The sequence below is a fragment of the Sinocyclocheilus rhinocerous genome, unplaced genomic scaffold (genome assembly GCF_001515625.1).
Source record: "Sinocyclocheilus rhinocerous isolate Xijiao unplaced genomic scaffold, SAMN03320098_v1.1 scaffold57, whole genome shotgun sequence".
Taxonomy (NCBI): Eukaryota; Metazoa; Chordata; class Actinopteri; order Cypriniformes; family Cyprinidae; genus Sinocyclocheilus; species Sinocyclocheilus rhinocerous.
Genome location: NW_015652130.1, coordinates 274,738 through 289,890, shown reverse-complemented (window position 1 = coordinate 289,890; position 15,153 = coordinate 274,738). Strand labels below are relative to the sequence as shown.

The 15,153-nt window shown below is 36.5% G+C and overlaps 1 protein-coding gene across 2 annotated transcripts in view; it reads right to left on the bottom strand.

Moving 5' to 3' along the window:
* The window catches only part of LOC107713499 (semaphorin-3F-like), a 54,192-nt gene that overhangs the window by 7,550 nt on the left and 31,489 nt on the right, over positions 1 to 15,153 (bottom strand). Inside the window, exons 3-10 of one of the 2 annotated variants that reach the window (XM_016519019.1) lie at positions 8,710 to 8,870; positions 8,555 to 8,617; positions 7,936 to 8,055; positions 6,998 to 7,087; positions 5,793 to 5,886; positions 5,528 to 5,647; positions 4,546 to 4,685; positions 3,203 to 3,317 (exon numbers count right to left, since the gene is read on the bottom strand). In XM_016519019.1, coding sequence (XP_016374505.1) covers positions 3,203 to 3,317; positions 4,546 to 4,685; positions 5,528 to 5,647; positions 5,793 to 5,886; positions 6,998 to 7,087; positions 7,936 to 8,055; positions 8,555 to 8,617; positions 8,710 to 8,870 — 903 coding nt within the window. The remainder of the gene's footprint in view (positions 1 to 3,202; positions 3,318 to 4,545; positions 4,686 to 5,527; positions 5,648 to 5,792; positions 5,887 to 6,997; positions 7,088 to 7,935; positions 8,056 to 8,554; positions 8,618 to 8,709; positions 8,871 to 15,153) is intronic. The other variant, XM_016519020.1, reaches the window with a different exon arrangement.

Here is a 15,153-nt window from a genome sequence, read left to right as displayed (position 1 = left end):
GGGTCTTTAACGTGAAGGGTGTGACTTTTTTGGGGGGGGGGGCTTCATCGTAAGAGCAGTTGAGCACCATCAACGTTTTACTTGAAGGACAGTGTAAGGGGGATGGGAGACAGAGGTACATAGAAGAAGGTTAAAAAAGGGGCAGAAGTAAAGAAAACAAAAGGAGACTCAGATAGTTTAGGGAATAAGGAGGGCAAGTGGTAAAAGCATAGACAGATGTCCCATCAAAAACAGACCGAAGATGACCTCAGACGGATAGTCACGGCTAAACGGACTAAGTAATCAAGTGCTGAGGGAAAATCCCAGACTACAGTAAATTATTCTCGCTCTTGCCAAGCCACAAAAAACAACCCATAAAACCTCACTGCCCCTCTGAGGAAAAGGGAAAACATCTAGTCAAAAACTCCACAGACAAGTTCATTCCTCAAACACAGTGGCAGAGGGAGGGAGAATGACCAACCAAGTGAGAAAGAGAGACAAAGAAAGGAGTCCTGAGGGTACCTTGTGCGCTATGTTATGGGAGCTGTGAAATGAAGCAAACATAGAACGACCGCTTACTCAATTTATGCACATTGCAAAAGCAATAAAATTCCAGCATTCATGCGCTTCCATTCATTTGCCTCTGAAGAGCGGCAGAGGCTGTTACAGCTGGTTTGTCAGCCAATCCTATTCAGTCCTGTCAATCAAACTCTCCCACACCGGGAAAGACTCCATTTTGTGTAAGCCTGTTAAGATGCAGCTTACATGCATGCGTTACCTCACACATGTGCACATAAATGCACAATCATGTATGAAGCATAATGTAAAACCACAAAAAAAGCAATTTTCAGGCAGTTTTTAAAAGCCCAATTTGTCATTTTAAGCTCTACAGGAACTTCAATTTCATACTCAGAACTGCTTGCCTCTATATATTTCTCACAGGCCCTTGTGGCACTTTACGCTTAAGCACAAATGCTACACGCTGCACATACAGGAAAGAGAGGAAATTACTTTTTCCAAGTTAACCTCTGGAGAGACATATCCACTGAACCATCAGACATGAGTGGTTTCCACAAATGAGCTATATCATGCCCTATCCTGACATAAGAGGCCTCTTATTTCAGCAAGTATACCGTGAAAATGAACAGAACTGAATATAATGTACCTTGGGTGAACACCTCACTGTATATATGAAGTCAATCAAATGGTAAAGCTGTTTTATTTCATGTTTTGTAATCTCCACAGAATCACAGAACCTAAAATGTCCCCAAGATATCCGAATTAGATGGAAAGATTTATCAAATAATCAGCACTCTAACAAAAAGTGTCATTGTACTATTATGTTTGTCTTAGACATCTACTATGACAATACCACGTTTTTGGCCATGTACCATGCTAGTACTATGGTATTTTTGGAAGTGCTATGGGGTACCATTTAAAAAAATAATAAATTGCGATACAAAGTACTTTGTAAGTATTGGTAGCACCAATATACAGTTATTTTTGTACATAACGTTTTGTTAAGTACACTGACAATAAAGTATTACGGTATTACCATGGTATTTTGGACATGTACCAAATAATAATAATAATAATAAAAAAAAAAAATCTAATTATAGTAACATGGTATACTTAAAATATTTAAAAGTGCCATGCTTTTATCTGATGATGCTAACACTTTACTATGGTACCACCACAGTAATTTTTTGTAAAGGTAAGTATCATGGTATATATCACAGTACCACAGTATTGCACTTACGAAAAAGTAAAAAATAAAGTACTATGGTACAAGGTTATAGTTTTGAATTTTTAAATTAGTTTTATTTTAATATAGTTTTCAAATTTGCTATAAAATTCAGTTTAGTTTTTATTAGTTTCATTCATATTTTTGTTAGTTTTAGTTTAGTTTTTATTTTGTGAACGCATTTTTATTTCGTTTTTATATAGTTTAGTTTCAGTTTTAGTTTCAGTTTTAATTAAAGTTTAGCAGAATTAACAGATCACTTCCAGAGCGCAGGCCAAAGAAAGACGTAGGCATAATTTAACCTTTGTGAGGCAAACATATAGCGACACAAAATTAACGCATGCTGAGATTGATTAGATAGTAGAAGTATACAAATATATGCCAAAGAAAGCAGGCAAGCCTTTTTTAATCTACACAAGTCGCGCTTAATGTCATATCCAATGATGTGTGTTGAGATATTTAGTATGAAAATAAATGTAGCCTGATTTGGTTATATGTCTTTCCTTATTTAACCATAATCATGATATTAGGCTATAACTGTGGTGTCTTGCTCACTTTTCCGTTAACAGCCGTGCATCAATCAAAACTGGGACTAAAGAAATGTAATAATAACGGCAATCGCATTTAACAGTAAAGGCTTATATTTGAATGTTCTTTTCATTTATAAAGAATTATAAGCGTGTGCATGATGTGATTTAGCATAATTATTATTTTATTTCAGTTAGTTTTTCAATAACTGTTGTTAGTTTAGTTTCGTTTTAGTTTTTCAATTATTTTGACGTTTTTATTTTATTTCAGTTTACGAAATTGTTTTTTTCATCAATCGTTTTAGTCTTAGTTTTAGTTTTAGTTTACGAAAATAACCTTGCTATGGTATTAGCATGGTATTCTGGATATGTACAAGATAAAAATATACTATATGTACTACAAATTATAGTACAATGATATATTTAAAATATTTAAAATGACCATGGTTTATCTGATGAAACAACACTTTACTATGGTATTACCTCAGTATTTTTTTGTAAGGGGGCATTATGACATTATGGTATATATCAACTTACTATGGTATTACACCTACAAAACAGTAACAAACAGTACATTGTATTACCATTGTAATATCATGGTATTTTGGATATTTACCATATAAAAAACTCAAATTATATTATGTTTAATATATTCAAAAGTACCATTGTTTTATCTGATCACACCAGTATTTCACTATGGTACCACAACAGTAATTCAACTATATAGAACTGTCCTCTTGGACTGCTTGTATTTAATTTAAAATGTCCTGTCTATTAAACTCAAACGGTCAAAGGGGACAATTAAAAATGGGCTTTAAAAATAGTATTTTCTGACTTAACATTGTACAGCATGCTGATCTAAATATATCTAATCTAGATCAAATGTCAGTAATCAACATCAGAAATGATCAAGTCACAGGAAATTTATGGCTCATCTAAAAGAGAGACTTACGAAGCTCATCGAAATGTGTCTCAATGCCATCAGAGCCAGTCACAGAGCAGATGAGCCGAGCCTTCAGGAAGGTACTCCACTTATTTACCAGACAGCAGTGTCCTCCATCATCATTCTGTAGAGGAAGTGAGGTCACGTTAGCCATGAAGATTCACTGTTAGACACCACACAAATTCTAGCTGTAAAGTTTGATTTGATGGACACCTTGACAGTCTGTATGTGTGAAATTAAGCCATTGCTTTACATCAGTATCTGTCCTTCTCTCCGGGCTATTTCTGTGGGTTTGCATTAACTGGCTGTGACTGGGTTGTAAACATTGGCTTTGAGCACTGCTCAGCCCCATCTGCTGTGGACAGCAGCCAACTTCAATAATGAGACGCAGTGATACCCAGTGACCAGCCGCCAGCAGCTACCCACACATTACAAACATGCTTCTTTGATTCACATTAGAACAGCAAAAAATAACCAAGAAACAAGCGGTTGCTCATGTAGGAGGCATTGGACAATGATGGATGCCGAGGATCTGTCAGTCAACAGTTCTGTCCTGCATGGATATGATTTCCTAAGCATCATGTTCAGCACAGGAACACCCAATAATTGTAAAATGTATACTATTGCAGTGCTTAAAAGAACAATGAATGGGATTAGGTTAACATTTAGTCACCCTCATGTTGTTTCAAACTCATATGACTTCCTTCCATGGAACGCAAACTATTTAGATATTTTGAAGAATGTACTTGTCTGTCTTTTCTGTACAGTTACAATAAATGGGGACAGGAGCTTTTTCAAGCTTCAAAAATGATGCAAAAGCACATAAAAATCCACAAGACCATATTTAAAGTCAAATTTCAAGAAACCTTAAAATTCCTGATATCCGCCCCAGCTCTATTTAGCGTTTTGTGAATAACTCTTTGTGAAGATCTTTTCAATTAATCAGTTCTCAAAACAGTCAAACTGATTCATTCTTGAAGAAGCCTAATCCGGTTATCAAGCTCATTGACTTGATTTGGATGAGGCAGTTAACAGCTCACTGAGGGGATGATTTTTATCAAAAAAAAAAAAAGTATGTTATTCAAACAAAAGTTATTGCATATTGTGTCAGTGTGACATGATGTACAGGCCACTTAATAGTTCTTTTTTAAGCTTAAAATCTAGTCCTCATTCTTTGTAACTTCATGGAAAAAAAATAAGCACATTCTTTGAAATTTCTCGTTTAGTATATAATGGAAAAAGAAAGTCACACGGGTTTAGAACAACATGAGGGTGAATAAATGAACAATGCCTTTTAGCATGTGTAGATCTTTTTAATGGAATATCAGACAAAGGTTAAGAAAATGTCTCACCAAACAAATCCTGCCAATCCTAGACTGAGCCATGGGAGTCTGACCCATCTCAGAGGCCTTCTCACGGAAGAAGAAATACAGCTTGTCATCATTCTTTTCTGCACTATCAGGGATGAGCTGAGCGTGGATGAATGTTGGATCTAAAAGAAAAAGAAAAAAGGGAGAGGAAGGGAAACAGCAAAAGAGATTAATTATAGTTTGGGAACAGCAAAAGAGATGAATTACAGTTGGAGCAAACAGCAAAGAGAAAATAAAAAGGACAGCAAATGGATAATATTAAATAACATTCACTAGAAAGTGCAACTAATGCGAAGCGTTCAATGACCTCTCTCTCGCTGTTAGTCTATCCTTTCATTCAATACACTGAACAGTTCACATGTAAGACATCTGTATGAAATTTGTGATGGTTATCACAGTAGACACTCATGATCAAAAAGGCAAAACTGAAGTAAAGAGTCAACGAGTCACATGTAATACAAGGAAAATCCAGTCTAAAACATTCAAAGATCACGGCAAATGTAAACTATTAGATAAAATTGGCCGGGGAAAATATTTTTTTTAATCAAAATAAATATAATAGAGTGAGCTTGCAAAAGAATATGAACCTGCCTTTTATGTGGCATTTAAGGGCAGGTATATAAATATTACTACTACTACTACTACTACTAATAACAATAATATAGGTAAATAATAATAGTTAAATACATTTAAGAAAAAATACAAAACAAAATAAAAATGATAACTAGTGGAATCACAGCTATAATATAGTCAGGGATTATAACAAGGGTCATGGATTGAGTTTAACTAGGCAGTAATTGCTTGAGGGTTTTTTTTTTTTTTGCAAAAGTGTACGAGATATGAGGTTATTTTGCAGGAGGTAGGATGAAAGGTCAATGTTGAATATTCATCTTTGGCACTTCTCCCCACTAAAAAAAGAACTTTGTCTTGGTAATACGCCATGGTTCAAAAATTTTGTGTGTACCGTGGAGCCAGCGGGAGTTATACTGGTCGGTCCTCATGGCCGTGTGTTTTCCCAACGTGCGAAAGATGGCCGAGTCTGTTCCCATAAAATCGATGTAGACGCCGGCGTACAACTGGCCATCTGCCAAAACAGAGTGAGCGTAAAGGAGATAAGGAGAGATAGACAGATAAACTTGAGAAAAATGAGTTCATCCGAGTCTGAAACAAAATAAATTATGTTTTGTATATTTTCTAATAGTAGTATGATGGCAATGAGAGGTACGTACTTATCAGAGCTGAGACGCTGTTTAGTTTGGGGTCAAAGGGGCATTTCCCTTTCCCAGAATCTACTTTACCAGGCTCCAGTCGGAAAATGTATTCCTGGAACAGGGAGAGCATGAAGGTTTCATTAATGACAGCGCAATAGATCACATTAGATGAGCAGTATTGATGAGAAAGGAAAAATTGAAATTGCATCATATGACCCCTTTAAGAGTGTGTGAAGGTATAGCCAGGAAGTGAAATGCACACAGGTTCACTGGGATAAATGAAAACTACAAACTATTTGAGGTTGTAATATAAATGTAATACTTTTTGGTAACTTATTGTTTGTGTTTTTTAAATGTTGGCATCTCACATATTGTCTAATGCCAACACCGATATCTTGCCATTTGACAAAAGGCAGCTAGTGCAAAACTGCCCAGAAGAAAGAAATTAATGCCATAATCCAAAGTTTCCAAGTTTCCTGGTAGTTGCCAAAGAAAATGAACAGTTTATCACAATCAGCTTCTTAACATATGAATCTAAAATAGTCTATATGGTTCTGTTGGGTTAGTGACAACTATTAAATTCTGGTATTTAGAAAAACAAAATCTCTTCGAGCTAATGGTCCACTTAACTCCATGCAGTTTGCATTCCATCTACAGTCACACAGATGTAAAACAGTATTATTAATGCACAGCAATTGGGAAAAATCTAGCATGAATTAACACATGAACTAAAATCTAAGCAGAGATGTAGAAGGACATCTAAAGAGTCTACAACATGCCACAAAGAAGTTATCAGCAAGTTCAAGTCTCCACGAAAGACTTGTTTTGGATAATATAAAAAAGGTTTTTAGAACCTTGTACTTTCTAAGCTTTACACGCACACCACAAATACATTTTCTGCTGACTAACCACTTTCAAGCATGATGGAGTGTGGGTGTGGGAGTAATCTGTGCACGTTCTGCTAGATTTCTGTGCCAAAGGCAGGCTCTGGACAAGTGTAGGCAAACTTGACAAAGACAAACTCTAAAGACAACAGTTTCTCTGCTGTTTCTCTCAACGCCTTTAGCGGCTGAGGAAACCAGCTGTTGAAAATCCAAATACTGTGAGAACAGAACCTTTCCTTACACTTCTAAGTAAAAACCATATCTTGAAAGTGCATCTTAAGAAAGTCCAAAATAAAGTACAAAAAGGACCTCAATCCCACTGAAGAGTTCATTTCCCACCTTGGGTGCGTATGGTTCTGGTGAAGCACTAGGGTCTGCGGCTCGACTGGTCCGGCCTCCCGCGCGAGGCATCTGATCTTGGAGCATGCCCTATAAAACAAGGTGTGTGCCTCAATAAAGACCTGTTTCTATTCATTCAATTAGGACCCACGAGAATGGCCAAGGCTGTGTCCAAACAAGATGTTGGGATGCTAGAAAGATGGCTGCAGTTTGGTGTATCCATAGTGGACAAAGAAGATGAGTTGATATGAAGTTGTCTAAAACATGCACATGCTGAAAGCCCATGTTAACACATGAAATTGCCTTTGCGTATGAAAAAACAAAAAAACAAAACAGACATGTATATTGCAGAACCCCATTAAAGGAGAACAAATGCAGTAGGATCCAAAAGCCTGAGACCACTAGTGAAAATGCTAATTTTATAATAATATTTGAATACATTTTTTTTTATTAATTGCAAATTATTTAATCAATATGTGAGTGGAAAAACATTGAAGTTCACATGATCAGTCAAAAATTTGCTTATATTTGAAAAGTGTCCTAGAAATAGCGCAGAATTTTAAATCAATTTCAATTTCTTTTAGATCTCTACTTCCAGTTTACAATTTCAAGTTAAAAAAAAACTTTCCAGATTTTCAATGTGATCTCAGACCATTTTGAATGATGTTCTTATGGACAGTGGTTAATGATGGGACATGGTCATGGGAAAGAAGGGAGGTGAAATTAGGACTGTTTAAATGCAATTACCCTCCTAAACACTAAGAAAAGTTTTTGAAGTAACAGAGTCAAAAGACATGCAGGTGGTAAAGATTATCCTGTTTGTTCCAGGATGGAGAAACATTCCTCTCTAATGAAATAATACCTTTTGAATAAGGTAGCCAACCGTTTGAACCCTTGACCTGCAAATGGTAGCGGGTCATCTGCGAATGACAGTTTACCTGTGCCCTTTGACCTCTGTCCACAGAGGTACAGATGGGGTTGTAAGCTCCCGTTCCGCACACATACAGGTGAGTCCTGTTCCACGGCTCGATTAGACGGATGAAATTACCACACTCGCCCTGTTGACACAGAACAGAATGATATCAGCGATGCTGTCATGGTGAAATTATACTTTCAGATGGATATTGACATGCCCATGTTGGAATAACTAGTTTAGGTTTTACAATGATTGTGGTAATTACTGTAGTAGTGATGCACCGATATTAAAACTATGAGAAAGAGAGAAAAAAATGGCACCTATAAAATAAACACAGAGAATAAATATAAAATAAAATATATTATATTTGCATACTACCATACTACCATTCAGAATATTGGTGTTGGTAAAATTTTTCCTATGCTTTCTATAAAACAGTAATCTTGTGAAATATTACAATTTAATATTTTTTATTTTAATATATTTCAAAATAAAACGTGATGAATAGAAAGATCAAAAGAACAACATTTCTTTGAAATAAATCTTATGTATCTTTGTCACTTTGGATTGATTTAATGTGTCCTTTCAGAATTAAAGTAATTAGTTTCCATGAAAAAATCTTGCGGATTGCGGATTCTTACATTGATGTCTTTTCCTGAGAGGACACACTCAGTCCTCCTCTGAGGAGCCACAGGCCAGTGAATCTGAGGAGAAAGATTTGACCAGATTTAGACTGCCAAGCCTTGCTTATAGTTTGGTTTGTTGCAATCTGTATTGTGTAACTGAGAAATCTTACTATGAGGGGCTCTTTGTTGATGTCGTTCAGGCCTAGTGACAGGATGTAGTCCTTGCTGCCCACGTACATGCGATCATGGTCCTCGTCCATACGAAGGATTCTGTAGTCCGTCGAGTTGAGCAGAAAGGCAAAGTGATGGATGGTTCCAGTAGACTTCAGCTCTAAAAAGGACAGAGTGAAAGAGTCTATTTATTTATTTAGCACATGCTTTTATGTAAAGTGACACACAAACAAGGAAAAAAGAAAATCTTTCCAAGTGAGAATTTTTTTTTGTAATAAAAGTGCCTTTTATATTGTTATAGAAACGCTGAAGGTTGTCAGTTCTGCCACTAGCAGCACCAAATGTAATTACAAAAATTCCAAACAAGTTTCCACATCTAACTCACAATATCGGTTAAGTCATTGTTGGGTTATGGCTACTTGAACTGCACAGCTCTATAGAAACTCAACCCAGATGGGACTTGAACCCACAATGCTCAGCATAGGAGGCCAGAGCTTCTCTGGACTATTGGTCGCAGTGTTGTTTTGCTCACAGTAGTTTCTGGAATTCATACAGAACACATGGACTTGTCAGTGCAATAAGTGAATTGCAACTCTTTAGGATTATGAACATTAAAGATAATGAAAACTAAATAAAAGAAGCAGCCGAAACGCTTACAAACACCTCAAAAGATGTATTAAATATAATAGGTTTTCTATTGGATGCATAGCCACGCTCCAAATCTGCTCTAAAAACTCTAAACTCTACAAGGACTCACATACAATTAATCCAAACACCACAAGTGTAGCCAAGTCACAGTAGTTCCTCAGTAGAACAGCATCTGTACAGCTGTATGGATATGACCAGTCTGGAGTGTTTCCCTGAGGTTCAATGCCCTGGCTACATTCCTATGTCCTTTGTTATTATTATTGTTACAGTCCTGTTTTTACAGGGTGGATTTCTTGGGGATTTTTGGCTCTATGAGAGTTCCCGTGGGGCCTCCCGAGTCTTATATTTAAATTATACTACCAATACTGGGGTGTCACACTTTATTTTCCTCTTCCCCAACAAGCTTGGTTCCCTTTGTTGGAAACTGAGTACAGTATGTGGTCTGTGAGAGACGTTGATGCATTGCAGTGATGCTGAATATTAACTATGCATGCTCTTTTTCTTTATTTCTGTATTTAGATTAGCTTTTTGCAATCTAACACTCACTTAAAGTTAGTCTTCAAAGACACTAATAATTTAATAACACTATTACATGTAATTTTAGCAAACCTCAAAATGAATATCCATTTTTCATATTGTACTATAATATTTTGATTCCTAAATTCTCATGATATTAGATATCATGACCCAATATGGTTCACAGAGTTCACAGCGCCATCCCTTTGGATGACCACGGAGGACTGTGTCAGATGTTCCACTATTTCAGAGTAAGCTGAGGGAAACCTTTGAAGAATGTAAGGACAACATATTGGCTTCTGTCTCTGATAAGGTCTACTTGAGAATCAACTTTAGAATGGTGGATGGTGGAGGAAGAAATAATTCATTGCAGATAGCTGGCAAAGCATATACAGGAAAGATTGGCCAAGCACAATTGCAATTCCAAATCTTACTGTAACAATCCCCCATTCTATTGTGAAACAGATCTATGCTAAAAGTCTGAAGCACATGCTTACACTTAGCAGCCCAAGGTCAAATTTGCAACTCTCAACTGAAAAGAGACACCAGACCATGTAACCACGTTTAAAAAGACATAATTTCTGATTGCTCAAGGCCCAAAGGATGGAAAAGTGCCATCAAAGTTTTAAAAAAAATGAATGAAATAGTCTGTAATACAACCCCAAGAACATGATGTCTACATATATGTTACAAAACACTTTGAAAACAGGATAAATGCAGCCTAGGCTTACTTTTTTGACTTGGTAATTGTTTGTGGTTTGTATAGCAATAATGATCATTTATGAAATTTGAACAATGCGTATAAATAAAACACAGTATATCATTTTCTCACCAAACTCCCTAATTTTCCTTTAGACAAAAATGACATAATAACATCTCCAATTTTAGTTTCTCTAAACATTGGCTGTCTCACAAAAAGAAATGGACTTATTTATGACAGAGTTTATTTTAAAATAATAATTTTATAACAAGATCCAACAGTCAAGCTCGGCAGAACATTCTGCTTGGAAGTTTGGTAATGTAGTGGAATGTGCCAGCCATAGAGAAACACCCGTCTCTGCAAAGTACCAGTATATGAATGTTCTATCAGAAGACACAATCTACTCGACTCTTATACAAAGAGATTTAGCACGGGGCCGCAGACAACATAAAATCTAATTTACCTGTGTGGGCATTCCTGGCACATAGCTAGAATTCCTCATCTCTTTCATTTCAGGGTTCTAATTAAGCATAAGGGCAGGTCCGCCATGTTCCAACAAGTTCTCAACCAAGTCTGTGTGTCTTTGCCATCACTAATAATGCAGTCTAGTAACAATCTCTATAAAGAAAATAGCTTCTTTTTTTATTGATAGCAAGTTATGTACTGGCACAATAAAACACAAAAACATTTTAGATCCGAAAACAGATTTGAACTGGCTTGTGTCAGAGAACAAGTAATGTAAGGCCAATTTTAAGTTTTATAACATGTTTAAATGTAAGAGCTACTTATTTTAAAAGAGATATAAAACCAGCAAAGACACTTGAAGGACATCTGGAGCAACTAGTTTTTAGTACTACTTTAGTATCTACTGTCTGCAGAGCCAACTAAATTTAATCTTACATATACACACACAAACGTTTAACTTTATCTTTGGAGATTGAGCTGTCCGTCTAAATGATCACTTGAAGATTATCCCTTATCTCTTGGCTTCAAAGGGCTGTCACTTGACAGCTCGCATGGATTTGAGTGACCGGTTGAAGGACGGTGGACGGAATATGATGGAGGGAGTCTGCTCTCATTGAATTGTGTGTGTGTGACTTTAACGGAATGAAAACTTTCCTCTCACGTTCATCATGTGTATGAGGCATTGATTTTAACAGCCCTCATCCCTGACAGAGGATTACTCCATCATCCTTATCTTCTGGGAAGACAGGACGGGGTGATTAAAGCAAAGGATTGAATCAAACCACACAGATAAAATGTCTTTTTTCTCTCTCATCTGTCCATCAAAATCGTATGACAAATAAGGGCAAACAAACTTACAACTTGCCGAGTGTATGGTAGAGGTAGTCTACTATTTCAGAAATCATGAGGGACATGTTTAATCTGCAACACAATATACACATAAACAAAGCGGCAGTTAAGTAACATTTTATATACATGTACTGTATCTCATATGGTATACGTATATGGCAAGTAACTTCACTTTGGTTTTTTAAGTTGGGCCTGTAAATAAATGTAAAAGTTTAGAAAAGCGGCTTTCAAAGCATTTAAAGACCTGTACTTGAAGCATCCACACAGTCACATCTGACCTCCAAATTCACTTTCCCTACCATTAATTAAAAAGATACTGATAAGCTCTTTTACTGATAAGCTCTTATTGTAAATCATTTCACTACGTTTAAACTTTCACAGTTAGAGTGACTTTGCATACAAAACTGAAAATGCACTGCCTGATTTTTACAAGAAAAATTTAATAATATGTACTTTTGGACATTCAAGTCACATATCAAACCAAGTATCCAGTTTCGCTTAAAGGGTTAGTTCACCCAAAAATACTGTCATTAATTACTCACCCTCATGTTGTTCCACACCCCTAAGACCTTCGTTCATCTTCAGAACACAAATTAAGATATATTTGATCAAATCCGATGGCTCAGAGAGGCCTCCATTGACAGCAACGGTAGAACCACTGTAGTCACGTCGACTGTTTTAACGACGTCTTTAGTACCTTTATGGATCTTGAAAGTTTGGGTGGCGTTGCTGTCAATGGAGGCCTCTCTGAGCCATCGGATTTGATAAAAAATATCTTAATTTGTGTTCTGAAGATGAACGAAGGTCTTAGGGGTGTGGAACAACATGAGGGTGAGTAATTAATGACAGAATTTTTGGGTGAACTAACCCTTTAAGTTAATACAGCTGCCAGCAGAATAACCACCAGTGTTCATTATATTAATGTTCCACAAAATGTGACAACTGGAAAGTGTCAAAGGATTTTTAGTTTGTATTCATTTTGAACATTACATTTATTGTTTCATATTTTCAACAGCCATTTTGTGAAATGTTCTGATTGAATTGTTTATTGAATAAAATAAAATAAACAAAGACACTTCTACGCAGAATGCTATATTTTATAGCAATATGGATGAGATTGTGGCTGGCATACCCTGTCAAATGCGGCTTTACGGAGCTCAACGGTTCTGAACGGCTCTAGCCCAAGCTGTGATATAAATGAACGCTATTGGCTATTTTAAAAAGGGGCGGGGCTGCTTGATATGTCCCGCCCTGTCTTCCTGTTTCAGTTAAAATGACGTCAACACATAGGGTGCGTCTCAATCAGTTCCCTAGCCCCCGAGCTCGTGAATCAGTAGATTGTGTACACGAATTCGGGCACTGGTTAGTTCCCTGACTCACTGCACGTTGGGACAGTGATCACTCGAATTCCAGTGACATGATTACGTACAACGTCAACGGACATAGTAGAACGTCATCACTGGAATTAATAAACAACAGACAGGACCGATCTCTTTTTGATATTTATTTTTTATTCTCTTTAAACACATCGACATTTCAGCAATACGGTAATTATAAATGTTAATTAGATGTGTTCAATTCCTGTCTAGCGATGTGTGTTTATGTTGAAATATACTAAAAAAAACGGTTTGTCTATTCAAATCTTCTGTCGCGTGTCATTATATTTATCGAGTTGGCTCGTGTGATTTATGTTTCGCGCTTCAGAAATGTGACGTTATTTCCGGTAAGGGAGCATAGTGAGCGCCGATGCTCCCTAGTTTTTGTGGTGCATTGTGGGATTTTTCAGGAAGCGAACGTTCCAGTGCACTGGAAGGATTTCGCAACTGAGACAGCCCTTAAAATGGCCGACTCCCTGATCAGTGCCCTGACTACTGAACAAGGGAGCTGATTGAGACGCACCAATAGAGTAACGCTGCGTGTTTCTAAGCATTTCAGGGGACCTTTAAAGGACATCTGGACACTGAATCCATAATAATATGACAAATAAAATAAAATAATATATATATATAATAAAAATATATAGCCTAATAAAATAATATAATATAATATAATAATATAATACAATATAATAAAATAATATAATAATACAATAATATAGCCTAATAAAATAATATAATAAAAAATATATATAAAATAAAATGTAAATATAAAAGACATAAATAAAAATGTTTGTGGCTTCAGTGACCAAATTCTTTTGGGGCCACTGTACATTCATAACCAGGCATTTCGGCGGCAGTCTGTTTAGTATTATGGACCTAGGGGAAATGCTACTCGTCTGAGGAGAACTTATAAAGCATATGAGAAATAAGACAAAGAAAGAGTGAATTGGGGAGAAGATTCATTGAAAGAACATAGTAGGAATAAGAGAACCAAAATAGCACAGATGAAGAAAGTGAGGAGGAGATGAGGGAGTGTGAATCTCTACGGTTGGGAGTCTCCCCTCAGGGATTGGTGGGAGCCGCTGTTTGCTTTGGCCCACAGTTTCAGTGAGAGTGAGGGTCATAGATCACGCTCACAGACACAGGCGCACACTCAGCGACAAATTGAGCACCACGTGTTACCCTGACCCCATGTGATCCTACAGTGAATTATTTCTGAAAACTCTTCATTTCTCCCTTTTCACAAACAGCAACCCAACAGCAGAAACATGGTAATAATTAACGGGCCACGACTTCATTTGGTGCTATGACCCAAAGTCCTTGCTCTAGTTTAAAGAGCTTATTAAAGATGTCAGAATGTGTTTTCACAAGATCACAGCCCATAATACACTATAGTTAGGCCTATTTATTTTACATCAGGATTTGATGTGACAGTCTATTATATATGGTATGTCTGGTAAGCCCTGACCTTTCTCATTTTGTCTTGTGTACTGAACACAGCCAAAAACAACACCTCAGATTATTGATTCATATCACTTAATGTGCTTGAAGTATCAGGCTTAGGCTTGGCGAACAGTTTAACAAACTGTAGCACTCCTTTTCAGGTGTTAAACAAAGTGTGGGAACCAACGTGTGAAAAACATGCTAGTTAGTGTTGTGGAGAAATGAAATTTAAAAAAAATTAGCTACGCTAACACTTTAGCTATAATTGTCAACAGCTTGTTAGCAGCTAAGCTGTTTTCAAAATAATGTAGCTTTTGCAGTCATTTCCCTCAAGCAGCAATAAAGTACACAAAAAATGCTACAATTCTGATATTTTTTAAGTTGCATCATATCGTTGGTGTGCTAAATCTTGCTGTTGAGTAGCATAAATTCAATTTAGCTGG